Genomic DNA, 26,423 nt, shown 5'->3' with positions numbered 1-26,423 from the left:
TCTGCCCATGATGGGGCCAACTATTTTTAGATTCATTGTAAGAATACATTTAAAATCACTCCCTTATAGATTTGAATCTATTTTTCTTCTTGAAGACATGGAGCTATATAAATGGATGTGAAAACAATAAAAAATTAAGAATACTGACTTCCCCCAAACATTAAAGTTTCTGTTCTTCACATGAAAACCTTATGTCAAAGCTAATAATTCCTGGGGTTTAGTCTCTAGCTTGCCACACTACAGTGGTAGCATGAGATTAGAAAATGACTGTACAGCAAATGTGACTTGAAATATAGAAGATGAAGGTTTCAGTGACAGCTGGATAGAAATGGAATCAGAAACACCAGAACAAAAATCAAACTAAAAAAGGCCAGAAAGAATAGGGCAGAGTTAGCTAAGAGTGGTTCAAGAACACTGTGATACTTGGGACGTGCCCCATGATCAAAGGTTTTGCTTGTCTGTATAAGCCACCTCTGCCTTAGGAAATTCCTGATAGAGCAGCTCTAAATGTCAGCCCATCACCTAGTTATTTATCTCCAAAAAATCACTCATTAGGTCAAGTCCAGTGCGCATGAGTTCATCAGTTAGAAACAGGTCTTAAAATGTCACTGTGAGCAAGCTCTTCCCTTGTCAAGGTGCTGCTTCATTCATGAGGTGGCTTAATTTACTTCTGAGTCTTTTTATGGTTAATTTTTCACATGTATACTCAAGCCTGGAGAGACCATCAGGCATGATGTCTTCACACCAGCAAGTCTAGATCACATAGGTTCAGTAGCTTAATTAGTATAATTAGTCACATTATTCACAATTCTGAGCAGAGAGATCTGTAACATATGTATAAATAGGAGAGCTAAACCAACTGTGGGTTCAACTACTGACTTGTCTTCTGCTGATTTCTCTGGGAAGGCAAAGGACAGTGAGTCAGACCTAAAACAGAGACTGAATATATTTGGTCCAGTCTGTGACACCTTTTCTTAATTTAATCAATGAGAAATGTTTTAGAATCCTGATATTTAGCAATTTCATGTATTTTTGTTTAACTTGTGGGCAAAAACTTAGGTGCAAAAGTAAATCTATGCATTCATGATGCCTCAGGCTGTTAGGAATGTTGCATTAATAACCATAATGATAGATTCCAGGAAAAGAAAAAATGGTACAGTTATAAATATTGAAGTATTGGGACTAGTGTTGTACAGTGGGAAAAGCTGCCCCGTGGGACAATTTGCTTGCTGTATCAGAGGGCTGATTCAGTTCCTGATTGTGTTGCTTCTGATCAAATTTCCTGCTAATGCATCCTTGGAAATGTTGGATGATTGCTCAAGTGCTTGGGCTTTTGTTGCCCATATGGTAGATCTAGAAGGAGTTTTGGGCTCCTGGGTTCATCCTGGCCTCATCCATGCTGTTTTAGGCATTTTTGGGAGGAAACGAACAGATTAAAGATACTCATTATCCTTTATGTCCCTGGAGTTTTGAAGAGCATAGAAAAAAAAGGGAGAGAAGCAGATAAGAACATTTTGGGGGTTGTCATATCACAACAGGTTAAGCTACCACCTACAATGCTGGTATCCCATTTGGGTGCAAGTTGGAATATTGATTGCTCCACTTTCAATGAAGTTCCCTACTAATGTACTTGGAAAAGAAGTGGAAGATGGATCAAGTTCTTGGCCCTCTGTATCTGCTTGGCAGACCCAGATGAAGCTCTGGCTCCTGGCTTTGGCTTCGTCCAGCCCTGCCTATTGTGGCCATTTGGTAAATGAACCAGCTGATGGAAGATCTATGTCTCTCCCACTCTCTGTAACTTCGCCTTGTAGAAAGATAAAATAAACCTTAAAAAATGAATCTTGGGACTGGAAGACCAACCATACATTAAAAATATTTTCCAGGATGAAATTTTTGAGGAAACTTTGGAAGATTTTTAACTGTGCGAATTTAAATGGAAGAATTGTTTGCAGAACGTTCTTCTAGTTTAAAGGTTCATTCATTTTAGAACGCACAGCCTAGTTAAGAAAAGTTGGCCAATATTCATTTTTGGAGGCTGTTTTGGCTAAGCTTTGTTATCCAAAATTTTCACTAAAAAGTAGACAACTTTTAATGTGTTGTTCACGTACCCCTAGTACCTGGATTCAGATGTGTGTAGGACTGAAGATAGCAGCTTATCGCCTTGCTCTTGACTGAATGGACTCAGCAGAGCATTGCAGGTGGCTCACAGACAAATCACATCTGTTCTGTTTAAAGGCTCCTTGCTGATGTTGCCCCTTGTTACCTGACATGGTTTCTGATGTCAGTTTACCCAGAGGAAATTTCTATCAGGATTAATGATATTTCTTTATCTCCCCATTCCATGGCATACCTAATCAGTCTGAAACTGAGTAAGTGAGTCCTGTTTCTGTTGGCTCTACCTCACCTGCCATTGCCACCAATAGTAGTGGAATCCCATGTGCTCTAGGGCCCATCATATTGTGCCTCCTTGTCTGCTGCAAACATCACTGCCTGTTGCTGAGGGCGTTCGGCATTGCTCTTGGCTTGGGTAGACAATGGTGAAGAAGGCAGCTGTAATACTCTTACGGTTTAGAGCTCATGACTCATCTTTGTTTTCTTTGGCCCAGTGGAACTGACAGGACTCTTAAAGGCAAGCCTTCACCCCTTCTCAGCCCTGCCTGGCTGTGTCCTTCCCATTGTGTTCCTGTGATAAGAGTCTTGACTCCTCCCTTTATCATTCCTTAAGATCCTCTCAGTCAGGCAGCCTAGTTGGTACCATTTTCCAAATGCATTTTAAGGCTGTCCCTGCCTTTCCACTGCCACTTGCCTTGCTTACTTGCCTTCCATAAGGATGATGGCCATGGTGTCACAATTGGCCTCCTTGACCATAGCTTCCCTGCCTTCAGTTTACAATAGCCTGGTGTTCTCATCTATGAATCTGCAAGCCTCACCTTGCTCTTGCTTCTCTAGACTAGCCTGTCCTTGCTTTCTGTTTTTCTTCCAAGAGAATTTACAATTTTTTTCCCCTGTAAAGCTTAACTTAAATGTCACTTTATCATTACAACTTTTCCAATTCCTGTAAACAAGGTTTATCCAGGAGAGCCCTAGAACATTAAAAAAAATAAACTCTATTAAAATACCTTTTGTGGTGGATTTAAGTTGTTTGTCTTTACCCCTGACCGTGTCCTATTATTGTTATTTATTTCTTCAGGCCATATGCTAGTGCCTAAATAAAATTAACCTGTGCCATGCAGTACTGAAGGAATGAAAAACCCACTGAATGCAGCTGTCTCAGGAAGTGTTGCAGTTGACAAACAACTTACCTACATGCCAAACTCACATTTCCCTGGTTCCTTTATTTGAAAGACTAGATCTGATGACTCACAGTTCATTAATATTGTGATAATAATTTCCATTTTAAGAGAGGATGCCTTATCTCAATAGGTTTCTTGCTGTGGTTATCTTTTGAAGACTCAAATTCAGGAATTGCCCAAGAGTAGTTAAATGCAGTCTTGGAAGATTCTGATTTCGTATGTCTAGTGCTTCTTTTACTTCTTTGTTGTGATAAGTTTTCCAGATAATTTCTGATGTTCTCATATCTTTGAGTTCCACCTCCTTTGTTTTTGAGGAAGGGATGTTTCAGACCTCACCACAATCTTGGTATTTGAAGATTTGTGAGACCATTCAACTCTTCTTCAGTCCTCTTGTCTTCATGGTTCCACCTTGTGGAGATAGTATTTATTTCAAGAGAAGCCTTGCTTGTGGCTCTAAAGAGACAATGACATCTATAATAAATTCTTCCTCTTGGATTTTCACCACAGACCACTTCATCTCTACTCCACACTGTGTGGTGTTTCCCACACACCAGCCAGTTTCTGGGTACACTATCAATCAATTCAGTGCTGATGCACTCTGTGCAGATGTCTGATCTCACGGGTTAAGAGCTCAGTCCCACTGGACAGCCTTGTTTCAGTTACAAATTACAAGTGGTAGGTTGTCACATGTACTTCTAAATTGGAATTCCCACACCCTCCCCTCAGATACTCCAGGAAACACACCACTTGTGCTCACCATTTGTTGTAAAGACTGTAAAAAGGGACAGCTGTATGGAAGATGTATATATAGGGTAATGTATGTGGAAAGGGACTCAGAGCTTCCGTGTCTTCTCCAGCATGCCACCCTCCTCCTTGCACCATCGTATGTTCATCAGCTTAGAAGCTTGCTCTCTGTAAGTTTCATTAGGTATGCATGATTAATAAAGTTATTTGGCCATTGGTAATCGACTTATCCTTCAGCCGGATGTCCCAACTCAGTAATCCTGTGGTTGGTTCTCTTGGCAGTTTCTCCTTATCCTGAGACTACCCAGGAGTTCCCCCAAATTTACCTCATTTTTACAGAACATGCTTCTCTCATCTGGAAAATTTCAAGAATTAAAAAAATTATTGTTCTGTTCCTGTTTGTTTTCTATGAAATAGGACCAAAGATTACTAGATGGTATCTACTAAGTAGAGAAGATACTAGATAAAGATAATAGAACAAAAGATTCTACTGGTACCTCTGTAAGTGACTTAGGAATTCTAGCTCAGGAACTAGGAGTAGAAATATTTAGATACATTTATTATTATTTCACAAAGCTTCTCTCTCCTGGACCTAGACTAGAAATGAGTGGTTTGATTGTTCACCATTCCAGGGATATAGCCGTTCCTGGAGTAAATCAAGTCATTAGCCTGCATCACAAGTTTCCAGGGGACATTCCAAAGCTCAAGACTTAAAGTGAATACTATTTTGTGCAGTATTTTAGTACAATAAAAATACAGAAAATCCATGATGAACAAAATCTGAACACTGTAAATGAAGATAGCCTCATCATAAATTAGATAGTACTGTGTTATATTGAAGACAGAAACCAGAGGGAAAATCTGCATTACTGATTTTGTCTGTATTTACAGTGTTGTGGTTTTGTTCATCATGGATGAGATGCTCCTTAGTCCTGGCTCTTCTCCAGAATCTCTGGCAATGAAAGTCTTGACTCATGTACTGTGGAAGATGTTCTCCCCCCAAACCCTTTCCATTAGGTAGTTACATTTCCCTCCATCATAGTGGCTGAAGGGTTGGCTTTCACCTTTTATGAGAAAACACCTTGGACTGCAGATTCAAAGCCCTGTTTGAATTGTGGTGTTTAATAGGTTGTCTTGCTCTCAACGTGTTTCTTCTCAATGTTTGTCCCAGTGACACAAGCTTTTATGGCACTCTGAAGTGCTTCAGAGAAAATGGAGAGTGTTTTAATACTGCTGATTTACTCTTTCAGGTCTACAGTAATTTCCTTGCTGCCTAATTATAAGGCTCAGTTTAATTTACTCTACACATAATGTTTACTGATGCACATATGGTGCCACATTTCAGGAAACTGTACCCAGAACAGGTATTTTTGTCATACTGGAGGATGGAAAATTTCTTTCTGATTTAGAAAAAAAAAGGATAAGAAATTTAATCACTTTGACAAAGAATGTTCTCTATGAGAGTAAAAACATCACACCTATCCTTTTCCCTGAAGTTATACTGTCTCTGCAAGTACTTGTTTTAAAGGTTAATTGTTGACATGGTTCCATATGTTTAAGGATGTTCAGTTAATTCCCAAATCACGCCTTTGGTAGGATCTGGGTAAAAGGAGATAGAAGAAGGAAAAGCAATTTCTTTTGGCTTTATTCCTCAACTGACTGTAAAAAAGAAGAAGTGGATTCTGAAATCATGAGTAGTTTAGACTGGGATGGGTGGAACTCTAGGGTCCTCCCTCAGAAGAGGTTGTTCTTGCGCTTTCTTAAGATTCTGCCTGTCAGCCTCTGCTTTCGAGATGGGGATGGTTTGCTCCCGCAGCTGTGGTATCAGTAGTGGGTAATTTCAGTTACTAGAAAATTGAGTTCAGAGCAGTTGTTTTATAATTGTCAGCCAATGATGACAGTTTTGTGCTTCAAAACTGCTTTCTCTAAGTTTAAGCTTTGATAAAGAACCCTCGTTAGTTTCCAGAGACCTAGGAATAGTGCTTACTAGTACATGGGAAGTCATATTGTTTTGCTTTTTCATAGCTCTGGGTACTAAGAATGGTTAATCTTGGGGACTGAGAAGCTAATGTCCCCTTGTCATTGGAACATCTAAAATAATCAACTCTTTTGATGGCCTAATCCATTGCTTTTGCTTACATCTGCTTACAGAAGGTCAAAAAAAGCAAACAGTCCTACAAAACCATTTGCTGTTTATTTAGCATATGTTGTTTCCTTGATTATATTTCCATAATTCCTACAATTTTTCAGGGAGTTATTACTACCGAGAAGATTAAAAACAAAAGCATTTTGAGGCACCAACAGTAAGGTTAAACTTCTTACCGACACAAACCTTGTAAGTTGGAGTACTCATGTGAACTGACTCAGAAGCCTTTCATTAGAGTTGGTATACTTGGGTCACAGTTTATAGCTTTTATTAAAATTATCTTAATGAGAAGAGTATAAGGTAAATATCAATTATTAATGAGTCCAGAATTTCTCTAATAGTAATCAGGATAATAAGCATCATGCTTAATATAATCACCATTTTTTCTTCCTTAAGCCATTTGTGTCTGTGTCCAGCCTTATGCAAGAAACTAAACTATGAATGCAATTTTGACAATTACTTTTTGAATTAATCATAGGGAAAAGAAAGGAAAGCTGAGGGTATCTGAGTAAATGCACATAATGAGACTGGCAGGCTGGCCTTGTCTATTCAGAGGGAAATGCCTGAATGGATTATACCAATCATTCTAGGATTAAAGGAGAACCATTTGTCCCAAGGAATTGGGGGATGAAAGTGAATTTTTCCATCTGATGCAATAATAACTGTTAGAACGTTGGGTTCTGATTAACCATCCCAGCCCCATCTTCTCTTGTTCCAATTTATTCTTTCATGAGATTATTATTCTCATTATCTGTTAAGGCAGGACTATGTGTTTTTGTTTAGTTTCTTCAGCTACAAAAAGGATCAGAGCTGCCTTTCAGGGCTCCAGTCTAAGTTGCAGCTGTGTAAAGGGGATGCACCCCCTGATAAGTGAGGAAGTCTGGGGGATCAGATAAATGGGAGAGGTTGCTGAACTCCAAGGGCAGGAAGAAGTCAGCATTCATGAGCTGTGTGACTCTGAGCAAATTTCTTCCTTTGAAATCCATGAGCTTATTGAGATCAGTGTGGCCCTGAGGCTGTATCTATAGATGCTGAAATAACCAGTTGCAAGTGGACAACTTGTTACTGATAACTAGTCCTTATGTCTGAGTCTTACCATGGCAACCAGCTTGCTTGCTGCTCTTTGGGTGTGTCCTCTGTTCTTGAGGGCAGCTTGCAGAAGTGCTTTTGCCATTGTTGCCCACTCATTGGCAGAGATCAGGATTTGGGGCCTAGAGTCTCTGTTGCAACATCTATAGAAAGAAGGCCAGGCAGCCTAACCAGCTACATTCCTGGTGCTACCTAACAACTCTGCTTTCACATTCCTCTTTTCTTGTCTTAAAGCTTCTTCTGGAAGGGGAATTATTTAGGGACTACTAGGATAACTTATGTTTTCTCGCATATGAAGTGGCAAAAAAGGAACACAAACCAATTTTGTTGAAAAAAAAAAATTCAGGGCCCAGCATGATAGCCTAGTGGCTAAAATCCCGGCCTTGAATATACTGGGATCCCATATGGGCACTGGTTCTTATCCTGGCCACCCCACCTCCCATCCTGCTCCCTGCTTGTGGCCTGGGAAAGCAGTCAAGAAAGGCCCAAAGCCTTGGACCCTGTACCCACCTGGGAGATCCAGAAGAGGTTCCTGGCTCCTGGCTTTGGATCAGCACAGCACTGCCTGTTGTAGCTACTTTGGGAGTGAACGAATGGACGAAAGATCTTCCTCTCCATCTCTTCTCCTCTTTGTCTATCTGACTTTCCAATAAAAATAAATCTTAAAAGAAATTCAGCCACAGTGACCACTAGAGGGTTTTTACGTGTCATGTCTGGCTTCCTCGGTTGTCCTCTTAAGCGGGTAGCTGCTGGGTACGGAAATGGTACACATGGGTGAGTGCAGCCTGAAATAGCCAAAGAAATGCAGTGGTAACTACAGTGAGGGAGGAAGGCGGGCAAAGAGGGAGAGGGAAAGACAGAGTAACAGAGTAAAATCCACTGATGAAACCATCTAGAACTGGCCTTGCAAACTACCTCTTGCACCCCAGATCCAATCCTCTCCTTACTTACCAACTGTGTATTGACTGTGTTGGTTCTATAACTGCCATGCTAAGTAGCTTGTAGCAGAGAACAAGTGGCTCACAACAGGCAAAATGTGTATTATCTAATCCTTCAGGGGAAAAGTCTACCAAACTCTACTTTAGAGGCATAAAATGAATATGATACTAGAATCCAGATTCCCTTGAAAACGGAAGGATCTGGTGTCTGTCTTGTGCTTTTCGCTTAAATAGTGGCAGCAGCAGTCATTGTACAGTATTACATGGGGCTTCCAACTGAAATGAAGTGCCTCTGGGGAAACACTGAACAGTTGTTGGAAATGCAGTGCTGTTCAATAGTTAAAGTCATGAAGTGAAGTGCAGCACATGGCTTCATAACTCTGTAATGAGTATGAATGGCCAGAGAATTGAGAAGCACCTTCATCATCGAGTCTCTACCCAGAAGTGGGTGCCTATCCTACTTCTCTTACCCCACAGTGTCTTATTCCTAGTTACCTATCCTGCTCACATGAACTGGAGTGTCAGTCATCTTAGACCTGATGTGGTAGTTAGTGAATTTTGGATGGATTCCTTCAAGGGACTCATGTGTTTTTATTGGGGATTCTACCAAGGCCCGGGTGATGTATGCTAGAGGATGAAATGGTATAAAATATGGATATTGTGGGATCAGATGCCCTTACTTGGCACAAATCCTATCTGTTTCAAGCTTTTTAACTGCACTTTTTAGAAGATTCTGTAATTAGCCTTCCATCAGATTCCTCCCACTGCGTGTTGTCAGTGCAACGATGGAGAGTTTAAGTCGCCCTTTACAACAGCAGGTTGCAAGCTTCCTAAAGGTTCCTGTTTGAGTGAGCCTGTCTTGTTACTGATTTTATTCACACTGGATTTAAGTATCTCATACCTATTCAATGCCAGTTAATCAAACCTGGATAGTAAATACTCAGAATTATATATCCCCCCATCTGATCTGAGATATCCTTTAGTGGTAAGTAATGTTAGAGGGGATACAGTGCTGGGAATAGGAGCGTTTATCAGGAGTAGGAGTAAGGGATAGGGAAAAATGGTAACCTTCATCCAATTTAAAATTTGTGAAGTTGAACATCTAGGTCCATAAACATATGGTCCTTAAAAAATAGCAGAATTCTTGAAACCCGAAGACCTGATTCTGGCATTTGTTCAATCAATTGAATCTTCTCTTTCCTCATCTAAACAACACAGATAATGATGCTTACCCTGAAATCTGCATCTCTCACCCCATCATGACATTGAAAGGAAGGTCAAATGAAATAATGTCTAGGAAAGCTCTCTGCAAGCTGTAAAAGCAAGACATGCATGGGATATTATTCAAGGAAGTAGGCAGGCACACTTTCCAAATATACAGAATCTCAAATGTACTTTTTTGGTCTGAGTTAAGTAGTTATTCTAGAACTATCTTTTTTTTTTTAAAAAAAGATTTGTTTATTTATTTGAAAGTTTTAAAGAGACCAGCAAGGAGAGACAGATAGAAATTTTGTATCTGCTGGTTCACTCCACAGTGCTGAGCCAAACCAAAGCCAGGGGCCAGGAGCTTCATCTTTCCCATGTAGGTGGCAGAGGCCCAAGCATTGGGGACAACTTCTTATTTTCCTAGGAAAGTAGCAGGGAGATGGATCAGAAGTAGAGCATCCAGCTTACAAATAGGTGCCCAGGTGGCTTGCTGATATTGCATGCATGCAGCAGTTTTGCATCCCACCCCAATGATGGCTCCTACAACTATCTTTTCACTGATGTTACCTAAACAACCCATCCTTTTTAGATGTTGAGTTCTTCTAGAGCAACTTAGAAACTGGGTAGTTGAAAGAATGCACATTCTGTTGGGTGAAGAAATCCTGAGATTTAAGTGAGAAAAAAAAATCCTCACACAATGTAATGTGAAGGAAATGTTTTAAAAAGGACTTTTAAAATAACACTGTTGCTTAGACCAATCTCTTATGATTGCAGAACATGTGAGTCATTCATGCATGAGGTCAAATTGATCATGGTAACTTTCGTTATAAATTGGTAATCGAGTGAGTAGAGAAGATTACTTTGTTTTTTTTTGCACAATGGGTGTCAAAGAGTTCATGGGAAGCATATACTCAAAAGATAATGTGCATTTTAAGTAAATTCTTTAAGCCTCCTGTATACCTGGGCAAACTCAGGACTTGGCACACTAAATGAATGAACACTAAACTCCAAGTAGAAAGGGGTGAGTGGTAACACATAGTCCTCCTCTGAGGACTCCTTTCCCTTACACACGCGCTGCTGGGTTTTTTTTAGAGCTAATTGTGCCACTATCTGTACATTTCTGTACATTTACTTTCTCTCGTTTCTCTTCTTTGGCAAACTATTTAAACACTCTTTATACAAATGAGGTGTTTGCACTCGTTTTTCTTTATGGATCTTTCATATGAGGCATACTGCCCAAATGCCTGCAAGGGCTCTGGCTGTAACAGGCAGGAACCAGGAGCCTGGGACTGCATCTGGGTAAGCCATGTGGACCCAGGAAATTCCAGGGCATTTATAACAGAGAGTTGAATCAGAAGTGTAGCAGCCAGGACTCACTGGCCATCATGTGGGGTGCCAGCCTTGCCATAGGAGCTTAACCCATAACTTGCAAGTGCTTAAAATACCCACAGTTGGGAAAATTAAAATGAGACCCACAGGCTTCAAAGCCTCCCACAGATTTCAGCTTCTGCCATTCTAGTTAAACATTTTTTGCTTGTCTTTTGCATGAAACTGTTTCAAGTCATCACATGGTTGCAGGTTTTTAGACTTTGTGCAAGAGAGTTTCTGCAATTTTCCTTTGAATGTAGCTCAGTGTACATACACTCCTCATGTCTCACCCCAGAAGCAGACAACTTCGGGTTGTTTGTGAGACGGTTCATTTCTCTTCTGGAATTTGTGAGTTAAGGTGTGTCTATCCTTTCATCACTTTCCCTCTCATGACAGTAGGAAGTAGATTTTTAGAATAGGAGTGATACATTGGCTATATTTCTCTGGTTTTTTATTCTCTGGTTATTTACGTTGATGAATAACCTTAATTGGATAAAAGAGACTGGGAGTGCTGAGCTAATATCTTTAAATGTCTTGTCTTATGCAATTAATATTCCTTTGTCACACACACATTTAAACAGTTGGAAGAAAGCCTTGTGTTCTTGACTCCTGTCAGACTTAACGAATGATTTTGTCAAGTCATTCTTTTCTGCTCTGCTTGATTGATAGCTAAATTTTGGTCTTCTAGCTTATGTAAAAAGTGTTAACTATGCCTTTCATCTTGTAGGCAAGGGCATTTAAACCATTCTAATAGTCAAATTACAGAGGAATTACATCGCCTATTTACTGGAGGGGTCAACAAATGTGCCCCCTGTTCCTCAGGGACACAAACCGCATGGCCGATGAGCTAAGGAAAGCAATATTTCTGAGTTCCTGCACTTGCTGTGTGACATCGAGTTATCTACTCCTGGCTGTTGAACACTCTGGCTCCCACTTTGGATGTGCTTATACCTTTGGATTATAGGATGATTGTGGCTTGATACTATAGATACCTATAGATTTCCAGACCTGTAGCAATCACTGTTTGAAACATGGAGAATGATTTTCAAGTTTAATGGGGGATGAGTCTCCTATTCCTTGACTTGAACATAACTTAGACTCCTGAGAGTCACATTTTATTAAGGATCTTTTAATTTATTATTTAAAAAGCACTGAGCAATAACTTATGTGAATAAAGCAGCAATTGAATACTAAATATATATCTACAGTAGGTATATCTTGAACCATGAGTCCTGCATTTTTCCCCCCACGTTTCCAAGTTCAAGGAAGTCAATCTTTTTATTTATTTATTTTTTATTACAAAGTCAGATATACAGAGAGGAGGAGAGACAGAGAGGAAGATCTTCCATCCGATGATTCACTCCCCAAGTGACCGCAATGGCCGGTGCTAACCAATCCAAAGCTAGGAACCAGGAACCTCTTCCAGGTCTCCCATGTGGGTGCAGGGTCCCAAGCTTTATGCCATCCTCGACTGCTTTCCCAGGCCACAAGCAGGGAGCTGGATGGAAAGTGGAGCTGCTGGGACTAGAACCGGTGCCCATATGGGATCCCAGCGTGTTCAAGGTGAGAACTTTAGCCACTAGACCATGGCGCCGGGCCCAAGGAAGTCAATCTTATAATGAATGTCTAATTGGTCCCTTTCTGCTCTTGGCTTGCCTGTTCTTTCAGTGTCACATCTGCTCTGGAGTGTCCTTTCTCAATGGAGTGATTTTAGCTGTTTTGCAGAAGAGTAGCCAGTCACAGATATGTAAATTAATATCAGGGATTTCTAATTTATTCCATTAGTCCACATTGATTGGTCTGTTTTTATGCTGGTGTTGCTTTGATTTTCATTGTCTTGTATGAGTGAAATCTGGAATTGTGATGCCTCCAGATTTGTTAGAAATTTTGAAGATATCTTTCATGTCCCCTAAAAAATTATTCTGATGACCACAAAATTTTTATGTAATTAAATGTATGTAGTGTCATTATCTTATTCATGCATGTTCACTGTATTATATTGTAACAGCACTATGGAGACATGCAACAACATTTGTTGACAACTATTCTAGGATAGTCACATTGGCCACCTGAACCTGCCATTTGTCTGGGCGAGGTTGCTCTTGATTGTTCAAGAATGGCCTTAGTAGGGCTGAGTGAGATGATCTACTTCTGTTCAATGTATTTCTTGCATTTCTCCTAGAATACAAATCATGCCTGCCTATGACCTCATGGGGGATGACAGAAAACAGGAATAAATAAATGAAGTGATGAATGAGCATTTCCATTTCTCAGAAACTGCGGTGGCTAACAGTCCTTGGCCTTGAGGATGGCACATGGGAATGCTAGGGTGACAGAAAGTAGTCACCGAAGAGTAGCACAATAGGTACAGATACCAGGGGAGGTGAAAATGTTGTTATTTATGCAGAAAATCTATGACCATTATCTAAACATCACCCTGTGCTTTTCCTTCCCTCAGTAAAACATTTTCCTAACTCCTAAGTGTTCATCAACATTCCTTGAGGAAAAATCTAGAGGGCATGAGCTGTTGATTGGATTATGCTACCTATCACATACTTTGCACATAGGTTTTGTGAAAGATGACATTTGTAATTTTAATTGATCCAGGAGAGACTGAATGTGTTGATAAATGAATGACTGGATGGAGAAAAGCATAAAGCACACTGAATTATTCTTTTTCCTTAGTGGTAATTGGTTTCATTACAAAAAAGTGTCCCAATTGAAATGATTTTGTTTCATAGGAGATAGTTGCTGCCATCAAAAAAGATAATAGCCAAAGAATTTTAGATTTGTTTTAAAAAAGAAATAAAATGAATGAAAATGGTGATTGTTCTGTAACTATTTTTCCACAGACCTCATAGAAGTATCTGCTCCCTCAATCCTCGTTCACACCGCGAGTGTGGACAGAGCCTTCATCACTGGTGGAATGTGTGTCTTGATGGCTCCTTACCTTATTAAGATGGCTTTGGATATATTACTCCACTGACTGATTACCTTAATTGACCTTCAGACTGGCTAAAATTTATCTCACTTAATGAGGCTCAATTCTTGTCAAACCCTCTAGGCTAGATGGCTCATGGCCCAGTCTCTTTGCTGCTTTGATTTTTCATTTTTAATAATAAGTGTAACACAAAGCTTAAGGAAATATGGTGAAATATGTCAGAAATCATGAAGCAAATGGAAAAGCCATATTTATGGAAAGATGTAAGTCTTGAGAATTTTGAGCCTATTTCAAATCATATTCCACCTCCAAATTTGACCTTGGTTGATCCTCCTTATATGATCATAATGAAGAAGTGAATTTTTAACTGCTACTTTTAACAGAGTTTACGTAAATATCTAAGGGGCAGGATAGTTGTTAAATGATCTGACGTTTATTAAATATCATCAGTCTAGTCTGGACCTGGTTATTAACTTTTGCTTCTGAAAATCTAGATGACTCTCAGTTGTTCAGACACATAGCCAATTCTTTCTCAAGATTGACATGCAAACCATTTCCATTTCAGAGGAAGCTCGACAAACAAAGCAAGCTTTCATCCTGCAGAATCAGTAGGATTGATTGGTGGTAGCTACCTGGAGCACAGGACAGAGAAGGATTATGAAGTAGTAGTTGAGCTCAGCATAAAAGAACACTCTGATTGATTAGTCATGTCTACTGTAGGCATAAAAGGGAAGAGCTGTAATGCTTGCTATTTCTCTCCAGGTTTGTAGTTTCTGATCTTGTTCCTTATAAACAATCCTATCATTTTTAGTTATTTCTTATAAATGTGTTTGTTTTTTCCCCCACTTTGATCCATGCTTCGGATCCTGAATTAGCGTTCTGCCAGATCTAATCTTTATTGACCATCTTTTTGGTTTTGAGTTGGCATCTTAATTCTTTTTCTGTGTTTGGGAAATTTCTCATTGTATGAATTTTGGCATGAGAAGTTCACATGGCTAAACCACTTGTTTTCACAAAAGATTTCCCCAGGTATCATAGTCCTTTAACTGTGCAGCAAGGTGTGAACCCAAAATCCAGAGTTTGGGTCTGTATTCCATCCAAGTAAAAATCAAGAGCTCATTCTCACAATGAAAGTCACAAAGACACAGCTCTTTTGACATTTATGGTTTCTTTGCATTCTGTGACCTAGTAGGGATAGTTTTCTTCTCAAGTCATCCAAAAGTATTTTCTAATTAAGCTAGTTTCTTTCTTCTAGAAAACAACTTAATGATACAAAGGGTCTCCTAGGAAAGGGTTTCTGAAACTTAATTGTACAGAGTTATCACATAGTCAGTTTATTAAAGTATAGATTCTTGTTAAAATGCAAGCTAGGGCGGAGCCTTTAATTAATTTGTGCTTCTTTTTAAAATTTATTTATTTGAAAGGCAGGTTCACAGATAAGGGGAGAGGGTAGGAGGGAGAGAATTAGGGATAAGAGGAGGGAGGGAGAGAGAGAGACATCTTTTTTTTTTTAAAGATTTATTTTTTTATTATTTTTTCATTGGAAAGGCGGATATACAGAGAGGAGAGACAGAGAGGAAGATCTTCCGTCCAATGATTCACTCCCCAAGTGAGCGCAACAGCCGATGCTATGCCGATCTGAAGCCAGGAGCCTCTTCCGGGTCTCCCACGCGGGCGCAGTGTCCCAAAGCCTTGGGCCGTCCTCAACTGCTTTCCCAGGCCACAGGCAGGGAGCTGGAAGGGAAGTGGGGCTGCCGGGACTAGAACCGGCGCCCATATGGGATCCCGGGCGTGCAAGGCGAGGACTTGACCACTTGCGCCACCGCGCCGGGCCCGAGAGAGACATCTTTTAAAAAATATTTTTATTCTGAATTTTGAATTATGTGGTACATTTTTGTATAGGCTGGGATTCCCCATTCCCAAATTCCCACCCCTCATCAGATTTTTTCCCATTTTGTTACAATAGTGTAGTCCTTCATAAGGAATCATAATTTAATCAGTCTCTTATTTAAGTGTACTCCAACATTGTTGGTACAGACAATGTCAGACAGTCCAGCATCCCATTTCCTACACATGTCCAACAGTTTCCTTGGGAATCTACCTTTTGTCTGGATGCAGGGATGCATATTCCATTGTATCCTCCATGTCTGTATATGATAGACCCCAGCACTCCATCACTATACATTACTGTAAGTGTTAGAAGCCATGAAACAAGGTCAACAACCAGTATGAGTTAAACAGCCACATCAACAACAACTAATTGCACCTTGAAAAAATGAGAGACATCTTTTATTTAATGATTCATTCCCCAAATGGCTGCAATGGAAGCATCTGGGAGGATCTGAAGCCAGGAACCATGAACTTCTTCTGGGTTTCCACGGTGGATACAGGGTCTCTAGCATTTGGGCCATCTTCTACTGCTTTCCCAAGCACATAAACAAGGAATTGGTTTGCAAGTGGAGCAGCTGGGTCTTGAATGTGTACCCATGAGGGGCACCACAGGTAAAGGCTTAACCTACTATGCCACAACACTGGCCTCAGATTTCTGTTTCAATAAGGTCCTAGGAAATGATAGTGATGTTGACTTCAAGCCTATACTTTTAGAAAAATGGATCTAGGGAAGCAAAGGCAGGTTAAAAGAAGGCAGAATTATTGGGGATAAAATGTCTGCTTGAGGATGTTTTAAGTTGGGACAAGATAACTACTGTAACTAGTGATTTTTCAACACACATGTGTGAAGTGCAAAGGTTCCAACACAACAGAGTTACAATTCTTAATCACATAGCAATTCCTGACCAGAAACAGGACAGTATGCAGCTTGTGTCTCTCTCCCTATTTGAATGGAGGTCAGGGCATGTCTCCCATCTTCTGCTGCTGGCTTGCTTGCCGTCCTGGTGGTCCTCTGTATTCTTGTTGTTATAAAACAAGACACAGGTATTTACATTTATGCATGATATGTATTTAATTGCTTGAGTTACATATGGAGACATTGTTGTGACTGCTATCCAGGTCAAGAAAGAGAAACCTGCTGGCCTCCCAAGCAGGCTGTCCATACACCTGCTGGCTCCTCCTTCCCAAACTAGCAGTTATCCTGACATTGAGTCTTTGCTTGCTTGTTTCTTTGTGTTTTATCACCCTACAGTGTGTCTTGAGTATTGCCCATGTTGTGGGAAACATACGTGTCTCTTCAGAGACCTATGTTCTTTCAGAATCTGATTTTATTTTTTAATTAAGAATATTTAAATTTGAAATTGATGAATATATATATATATAGGAGTGCAATTTGATATTTGATACATAAACACATTGTAGCATTAAAAATAAGATGAGTTAGACTATCACTTTCTATACTACCTATTTTTTTTATAAGAAAATTTGTTTTAAAGATTTAAAAGATTTTATATGAAAGGCAGATTTACAGAGAGAGAGTGGTCATTTATCTGCTGTTTCACTCCCCCAAGGGCCACAACTGCCAGAGACGAGTCAATCTGAAATCAGGAGCCAGAAACTTCCTCAGGTTCTCCCAAGTAGGTGTAGGGACTCAAGGACTTGGGCCATCCTCTGCCACTTTCACAGTCTGCATGCATGCAGGCAGCTGGATGGAAAGTAGGGCAGCTGGGATATGAACTGGCATCCACATGGCATGCTAGCACTATATGTGGAGACTTGGCCTGCTACTCCATGGCACTGGTCTCTGATGTGATCTTTTAATGTGTATGGCCTAGCGACCTAGCAGGTAATAAATCAGTTAGGATTGCGGCGTCACTCATCAAAATGCCTGCGTTAAATTTTTGGTTGTGCTACTTGAAACCAATTTCCTGCTAATTTAGATCATGGAAGGCAGTAGTGATGGCTGAAGTTATTGAGTTCCTGCTATCCCGTGAGACGTGATTGAGTTCCCAGCTACTGTGGTGGTGATGAGGGAGGTAGTACAACAAGTGGGGATGGGAAGAGGATGCAGGAATCTGGAGGGTGAACCAGTGGATGAGAGCACGCCATGTCTCTTTCAGCCTGCCATTCAGATAAATACAAATTCCAAACAAAATCCTAAATCTTAACAATTTTTATATACACCTTGTTAGAATGAAGTTTTCAGTATAGATGTATTCAGGAAGGTCTTTACAATTTTTTTTACTAAAAAAGTGTAGTATTCTCTTGTGATTTTTTTTCTTTAGGGATCACTGGGAGCAATAGACTTAATTTTTTTTTTGCCTGTCTTCAGTATTTCCCATCTTTTTGGAAATTCATTTTTAAATTTTTAAAGATTTATTTATTTTTATTGGAAAGGCAGACATAGAGAAAGAGAGACAGAAAGATCTCCTATCTGCTGGTTCACTCTCCAAGTGGTTACAATGACCAGAGCTGAGCTGATCCTAAGCTAGGAGCCAGGAACTTCTTTCCAGTCTCTCATGTGGGTGCAGGATCCTTAGGCTTTGGGCCATCTTCTACTGCTCTCCCAATTATAAGCAAGGAGCTGGATGGAGAGGGGAGCAGCTGGGACATGAACTAGCACCCATATGGAATGCAATGCTTAAAGATGGAGGATTAGCCGATTATGCCATGAAGCTCATCCCTTTTCTCAAATTCATTTTTAGCTTTTTTATTCAACATTGGTACTTATTTTTGTTCTTTTCTTTTACTATTAATGCATTTACTGTTGTATGTCTTCATTTTGTATACTGGTCATTCTCATTTTTTAAAATGTACTATCCTTTCTTGAGTTTAATAACCTAATTCTTTAGTTTTTTCTTATATTCTAATTTGTTATTGTAATATATTTTTCTTAATCTTGAAATAGTGCATTAGTTTTAATCTATGTTATAAGCATATATTTTATAGCATGAGTTTAGTGTGCATGGAATTGGCATTATCTTCCTTTGACCTTAATACTTTTAAATTCATCTTTTTACTATTTATTTATGTTTCTTTGAAATGCAGAGTGACACACAAATACACACACACACAGAAAGAAATCTTCCATTTATTGGTTCACTCCCTACATGACTGTAACAGCAGGAACTGAGGCAGTCTGAAGCCAAGAGCCCAGAGCTTTTCCCATATGTCTCATTTGAGTACAGAGACCCAAGACTTGGACCATCCTCTGCTGCTTTACCAAGTGCATTAACGGGGAGCTGGGTCAAAAGTAGAGCAGCTGGGACTTGATACCCATGTGGTACACATGTGCTGTGAGTAGAGACTTAGCATACAGTGCCATGATGCTGTCCTCAAATGGTTCGTTTCTGTGGCTGTCATCTCCCTGAAGGTTTAGCAAAAGGCTTCATGAACATAGCTTGTATGTCTTTGGAGAATTGATACCCCTGTTGTTTGTGCATGTAGGCGCATGTGGCATTAGATGACAGAATGGCTTGTGTCAAGAGACAACCTGACTGCTCATGTCCCACTGTTTATCTGGACCTTCTCTTTTGTCCTTGCCAAGGTTAATTTTGATTATGCTTCCACTTGTTCATCTTGCCCTTGTGACCCTGTCCTGAAAGATAACCACACATTCAGTCAGTGTTCACTGCTCTCCGTCAGGCCTTCGAACCGTAGGCTCTCACATTTGTGAGCTGATATAAGCAAATGATTGAGCTTTACAAAGTCCTATATTCTTCATCTAAAGAACTGGAATAAGAAAGTCTTTACCATTCAATGTTGTGTGAAGAAATTTGTTTAGAATCTTTCGTATTTTATAGGCCATGAAAACATGAGCTTAATAATTACCAACATGAATCCCACATGATAATTCTGTACTTTTTGCCACATAAATAAGTGATATTAACTTACACAGGCTTAAGTAAAATATGGTAGACTGTCAAACCCAAGTAAAAATGGAACTAAAATAAATTATACACAGCTATGTGTGTACCATATGGGAATTAGTGCAACGAGGCACTGAAATTCATAGATCCCGTTCTGGCCAGTAAGGGATGTGTATGTATCACACGAGCAAAGGTTCAGCTGAACACCCCTGAATAGGTATAGCTCTTTGGAAAACATACAGATTGTTTAGCAGTTTCTCTCATTTTTATATTTATTTGTATTCCTGTATGCATTCAGAAAATTAAGAACAAAGCAGCACTGGGGTTATTGTTTAGAGAGAGTTTTGCTTTATTTGCATGCACCTGCCCTGTTCCTTTTTTTTTTTTAATAATGTGAGGATGATGTGCAATTATGCATTATTGGAAGATTTGAGCTTATTTGTTTTTACTTACCTACAAGGCTGATTGTGAGGGTGTTTCCTTTCTGGAGCACAGCAGCTCTATCCCCATAGCACCAGGGTTGAATGCTTTTTAAAATTGTTTTGCCCCTGTGAAGTACAAACAAGGGGAAGGGCTGCAGAAAGTGCATGGTAAAATGTTAATGGTAGCAGCTTAGCTCAGCTCGTCCTCCAAAATGCTCCCAACTGACTGCTTGATGCCCAGATTTCTCCTTCTCTAAAGGACCCAATTTCTTGAAGTAGTTCATGATTCAAAACCTCCTGAAGAGGAACTTTGGATCAAAGAAATATTTGAGCAGACAGGAGTAGTCTGTAGTGTATAGAATTGCAAACCATATGCATCATCTTCAGACTGATACAATACATGTAATTCACAGGTGTCCATTAGATATAGGACCTTGTTTTCCTTTAGTATGGTAATTGCTGTGGAAATTAAAGAGAGATGGAAAATCTTCTGCATAAATATTGAAATCTACCTAATAGTTTAGAAAAAAATCAATAATTCTTTGATTCCTTAATTGTATGTTTTTGTTTTTGTTTTCTGTAGCTTCGGAAAGCAGTGATGGATCACATATCTGACTCCTTCTTGGAAACCAACGTCCCTTTGCTGGTTCTTATTGAGGCTGCAAAGAGTGGGAATGAAAAGGAAGTGAAAGAATATGCTCAGGTTTTTCGTGAGCATGCCAATAAGCTGGTGGAGGTAAGTCCGGAAAAGCTGGAAACCTACAGTTGATCAGCAGGCTTGATTGTACGTGTGGCTCTTGGAATTTCTCTGGAGAACTCTTCTCTGGTTTTCTCTACTCCTTTCAAAAGAAACAGGTTATCAGGGATTTCTCTGCTCTCCATCCCACAGCTCTCAGCATGCTGTAAAATGTGTCTGCCAAATTTCCAGAACAATAGGCAGAGGCTGAGGCAGGGGAACCAGAAGGAACACTCCCAAATGTTGAATACCAGCCCTGATTCAGGGGAGTAGAATTAAAATTGCCAAATGGAAGCCTAGAACACTGCTCCCGTTCCTTCCGCCTCCACTTCCCTCTCCACTCCACCCACCAAAGCCTAGATTAGTGGGTGACACTGTGAACTCGTGAAAAAAGAAAACATAAATTCTCTTAAGAAAGGTTTAGATTCCTTGTGAAAGATCATGGGGCAGTACAAGTGTGAAGCTTGGGGTCTCCATGACAGAGAAATCTGTGGGAGTTGCTTTATGAATACAGGATTGTACTGTGTGCTACTGAAAAAAAAATGCACAAGGAAATGATAACTAGGCTGCCTAAATTTAGGAACTAAAAGCCAACAGCTTGGCAAAGGTAGCAATAGTGACGTGGTACTAGACAGAAAACGGAGATGTTAAGCAGGAAATGTGTCTGCAAAAAGAGGGTAGGATGCAGGGTGGGGACCCTGGGAAATGGTAAAGTCCTGCTTAAACTTTTTCAAGCTCTGAGCATGTAACAACATCACTGCCACCACTACCACGATGGTGTCTTTCTGTCTTGGTTCATAAGAAAATAAAATCACTCAAAATGACAGACAGGTTAAATGCAAGCTGAAATAAAAATAAGTTCTCTTTTTGTTTTCTTTGGATGGCAAAGTTAAATGCTTAATAAGTTCATTAAATGTAAAATCCTCTCTGTTCTTGGAGTGGGTGATGGGGGTGGTACTGGATATAATTGTTCCCTAAACACCTGCTCTGTTTGCTCTTTGGTTAATGTAGTGCTGCTGGTGCCTCGGGCTGGAGATAACCAGTCAGTGAGAAGGCGGACATTAAACCATTGTTTCTCTAGGATACAGTCTGAGCTATTGCCCATGAGAACAATCAACAAATTCTGTGTGCTGGGGACACCAGAGTGAAAGCTCAGAACTTCCCACCATGGTCTAACTTTCTGATGTGACATCAGCCTAGAGCTAAAATCAGGGTCATCATATCGAGGCAGTCTTTCTGGTTCTGTTGTCATCTGCAAAGGCAAGCACCCTATGATCCCTTATATTTCACCTATGTGTTTTGAGAATTACCCAGCTTTTTCAAGGTGGACTTCTGAAGCCCTGACCATTTCCGTGTTTTTAGCAGGAGAAGGTGAAGGAGGAGTGAAAGTGGGGCTGGAGACAGGAAGGGGAAGAAGAAGAAGAAAAGGAATAATGCTGAGTGAATGCTAGAAATATTTCATTACATGTGATAAAATATATGTATCATCCTGTCTAAAGAATTACAACATTAAAAGCTAACATCAGAGTTTATATAAATTCTTAATGGTTTGTTGTAGACCTTCTGGATGAGGAAAGGAATGTAGATTTTTAAAATTAAATAATTCATGTATAGGTGTCCTATTCTCTGAATAATTCCTCAATATCTGTAATTATCTCGACTGGGACAGGCTGAAGCCAGGAGTAGGGAACTCAAATTTGGCCCTTGCACGTGGGAGGCAGGGACCAAGTGGGTGAAGCAGCACCCATTACCTCCCAGGCATGCACATTAACAGGAATCTGGAATTGGACCGGAGACAAAATTTAAATCTATACACTCCCAAATGGGATGGCAGTGTCCCAAGTAATGTGTAAACTGTTGTGCAGGTGCCAGTTCTTGGGGATTTCCTGACCAGCGGCCTCTGAAACCACTGAGGGGGTAAGGCAACGGTGTTCAGCAGCAGCAAGAGCTACCAGAGACAGTCTGATGGAGCATGTCCGTTTATTATCCAGCAAGCACTAACTTATATAGATGTCTCCCTTCAGTCCTTCCACCCAAACATGACACTGTAATTGGCTAAAAGGCATGTCAGTCTCTTCAGACCCTCCAATCATGTAGTAAATGACATATAATACACTTGGCTGGCAGGTATGCCCCAGGTCACATTTACCATGTATGGCTGGCTGGCAAGTAGGCTGTGGATCACATTTGACCTCTCACAGTTGCTTATCAAGGAAGTCCCAGCACAGCTCGTCCAAGGACAGACTCCAAGAGACTGGGCTGCAGCCCACCGTTCTCACCTGTATGGCTGTTAATCAGGCCAGGTCGAAATTTCAGTGAGCCAAGACCATTGTCAGTGGGTTCCCCTGGGAACACAGTGTGCCACATCCCTGTGCCTTCCCACATGAGCCAAGCAGGCAGAGATGCAGGTGCGATCTCCCACAAGTGTCCCAACTGTTGTGCAATGTGCCATGCAAAACATAAGTGTTTAAATTCTATGACACTGTCAGAGTCTATCTGTGTTCAAGATGTGCTCTTATCAAAGTGCAAACTTTGCACCTTGTGTAAGTGTGAGGTCAAAGCAGAGTCACTTTTCCCTCTGATCATCCCTCTGCAATGATAGACCTCAGACACATGTGCCATTTACACTCCTATCGGTCTTAGGTCCGAGCACAGGTGAATCTGTCCCCTCTAGGTGTCGCTTGCTCATCAAGGCAGAAGAAGCAGCAGCAGAAATCTCAGCCCATTAGAATCCTGCAATTCACAAACTTGCTGTCCTTCCCATGGGTTTCCCCTGGAGTGGTTTAGAAAGTCTTGATATGTTGGACGTTCCGGTACTACTGTTTGGTTTGACCTCTGTTCGAGCAGAGAGGAACTAGAAACTAAATGACTTGGATAGTTTATGTCTTTCAAACAAGTTCCTCATCATGGAAGTTTATATGTAACAAACTTAAAGCTTTGCATACAGCATTACTGTTTTTCTGCATTTGAAAATATCTTACTAGATTGGACACCTTTCTAAATCTTAATTTTTTTTGTTTGTAATATGAAAAAAATTGATTAGCATATTGATTTTAGATTCATTAACCTTGATAGAATCATTTATTAATTCTATATATTTTCTTTTGGATTTCCTATATATCTTTCTGGAGTTTTGTGTGTTTTCTATAATTGCCATAGTTACTTATATTTTTCCAGTCCTTATTCTGTTGGCTCCTTATATTACGTTACTGATTGGTCCTTCAATATGACATGGTTGCAGTAGATATTTCTGTTTCCAGGTCTCTTTGGAAAAATTTCAGTGTTTTAATTTCAGCATTTTAATGTAAATATATTGTTTGCTGGATATTTTTTCAGATACTTTGGTTAGATTAAGTTAGTTCTATTTTTTTTTTTTGCTGAAAGAGGATTTTTAAAGTATAGAAATTTATTTTTAAATATAATTTTAATATTGCTTACATAGTTGTCAGGGATATATCTCAGTGTGGATATCTGGTTAGCATAGGGAGGGGCGAGCTATGGAGGAAGCTGGATAGGACAAATATTTCAGTCTTTTTTTCCACCTATGTCGGCAGCAATGGAAGGGGAGGGATCACCACTTCTTGTTGTCAAACTATGTCAGCACCTGTAGGTGCGGGATAGTTATTTGATGACACCTTAGAGACCCTGATGTGGGGAAGAGTGTTCTGAGGTATTACTTGAGTGGCTTTGATATTTCTGAGATGTCATTGTCCTCATTGCACCAAGGTTGAGAAAATGTTTCCAAGGTATATTGGCTGACCAAATCCATCTTAGTGCATCCATGAACTCAGCAAAGTGTTGCAAAGCTCGGTCAGGAGAGTGCTGCAATCTATTCTGCCTTCCATCCTCTGATAAGGTCAATACCCCAGTTGGTCTATATGAGTTGGCTGTAATGTCTTGCATGTGCATTTGGGCATGCTTTCCACTGCACAGGCTTCAGCAACTGAGGAGGCCCAGTCCAGATACATGCACTTCAAGGTCGGTCCACATATATTGTGGTTTTTCTCTGTGGTTTGGGTTTGAGTCCTCCAAGAAAACATGCCTGGAGTGATCTCAGACTTGACTCTTGTGTGTGCCAGCTTGTGCAAGGTCAGGTTTGGTCCATTTGCTAGACCAGCTAATGCAAATGCCAATGAATGTGGCTACCTGGTCAGTTCCGCAGCTCAGGTTAGCCTGACTCATCCCCAGACCAAGCTGCTGCCTTGACCAACCTGGTCCTATGTTTACCAGTGGGAGCTGCAGCCTGACAGCAAAGTACCCACAGTTCTCCTACCAGACCCACTGGCAGCCCCAGATCTTGTGCTTGTCAGGGAGTACTGCAGTCCAGCATGATAAAGTATAGACATTTATTAAAGGCGTTACCTGTATGTATGGAGATTTTAAAAAAATTGTTTTTCATGATACAGTTCCATAGGCCCAAGGATTTCCCCTCCCACCCTCTGCATTCCCTCTCCCCCAAATGGAGGCAGTTTTAGAAATCATTTCCTATATTTTTCAGAAGTTTGGTATCAGTTATGTTTTTTTTTGTTAGAAAGAATAAGTTGGAAATCATTATCTGTTTTTTTCTGTTTTGAAGTGATTGTGCTAAGACTGGCTTTGTATATATTTTAATATTTGAAGGAATTCACTGATATAGCAGTGTGAGCCTGGGGATTTACTTTAGGGAAAATTTAAAAACATAAAATGGTTTTATGCTTTTCTAAGAGTTTTTTTTTAATTTGCTCTTAACTTTCTAATTTATTGGCACAAAACTGTCTATAATTCTCCTGCATTTTTTAGTGTGTGGGAATCTGCATTGCTATTCATTGTTTTTTCACTTTCAATTGGTGTGTTCTCCCTTTTTTCTTGATTAGTTTTCCAAATAATACATCTATTAGGTAATTTCTCTCTTTTTAAAAGACTTGCTTTATTTACTTAAAGGCAAAACTAGAGGCAGAGAGAGAGAAGGAGGGAGGTCTTCTATCCACTGGTTTGCTTGGGCCATCCTCCACCATTTTCCCAGGCATTTTAACAGAGCTTCAGTTAGGAAATAGAGCGACTGATACTTGAACTGGCAACCATATAGGATGCTTACCCTACAGGTGGCAGCTTAACCTATTATGCCACAATGCCAGCAGTTATTGAAGATTTTATTTAAAACTCAGCTTCCAACTTTGTAGATTTTGTTTGCAGTTTATTTATTTATGCTATCTCCATATGTCATTGTTTCTATTTTCTTCCAGTATATTTTCTGATGACCCATTTTTTTTTAGCTCAGTCATCCATTTGTGTTCAGTGTACTTGAAACCCTTCTACTGAGTTGTATTTTGTTTCAAGAATTACTAGTTGAGGTGAGTGGTTTGCTGTCAACAGTGAAGTTTCAGCTCAGGATACCAGCATCCCATATCAGAGAACCTAAGTTCAAGTCCCAGATGCATTTTGATTCTAGCTTCTTGCTAATGTGTATCCTGGTTGGCATTCAGTGATGGCTCTAGTGCTTGGATTTTCTGGCTTGAGCCTTAAGCTGGGCATTTGGGGAATTAATTCTCTCTCTCTCTCTCCCTCCCTCCTTGCCCCTCTCTTTCTCTCCCTCCCTCTCTCTTTTTTCTCTCGTTATCCCTCTCCCTCTCTCCCCCCACACTTCTCTCCATCCCTCTGTTTCTTTTTGTCTCTCTTTTTCTGACTTAAATGTAAGAGAGGGAAATGGAGGGATGGACAGAGGGAGGGAGGGAAGGAGTCAGAGAGAGAACAAATGAATTGCTAGAATAACTTGAGGCTAGTCCAGTCTACCTTTCTTTACAA

The 26,423-nt window shown here is 40.1% G+C and overlaps 1 protein-coding gene across 7 annotated transcripts in view; it reads left to right on the top strand.

Annotated features, from left to right (window-relative positions):
* The window catches only part of CTNNA2 (catenin alpha 2), a 1,062,093-nt gene that overhangs the window by 825,359 nt on the left and 210,311 nt on the right, over positions 1-26,423 (top strand). For all 7 annotated transcript variants that reach the window (XM_040993624.1, XM_040993620.1, XM_040993627.1 and 4 more), the window contains one exon: positions 20,490-20,642. In XM_040993624.1, the coding sequence (XP_040849558.1) occupies positions 20,490-20,642 (153 nt within the window). The remainder of the gene's footprint in view (positions 1-20,489; positions 20,643-26,423) is intronic.

This window comes from Ochotona curzoniae, unplaced genomic scaffold (assembly GCF_017591425.1).
Source record: "Ochotona curzoniae isolate NIBS_2020 unplaced genomic scaffold, NIBS_Ocur_1.0 contig_883, whole genome shotgun sequence".
In the NCBI taxonomy this organism is placed as follows: Eukaryota; Metazoa; Chordata; class Mammalia; order Lagomorpha; family Ochotonidae; genus Ochotona; species Ochotona curzoniae.
Note: the sequence above shows the minus strand (reverse complement) of the source record. Positions and strands in the feature narration are given on the sequence as shown.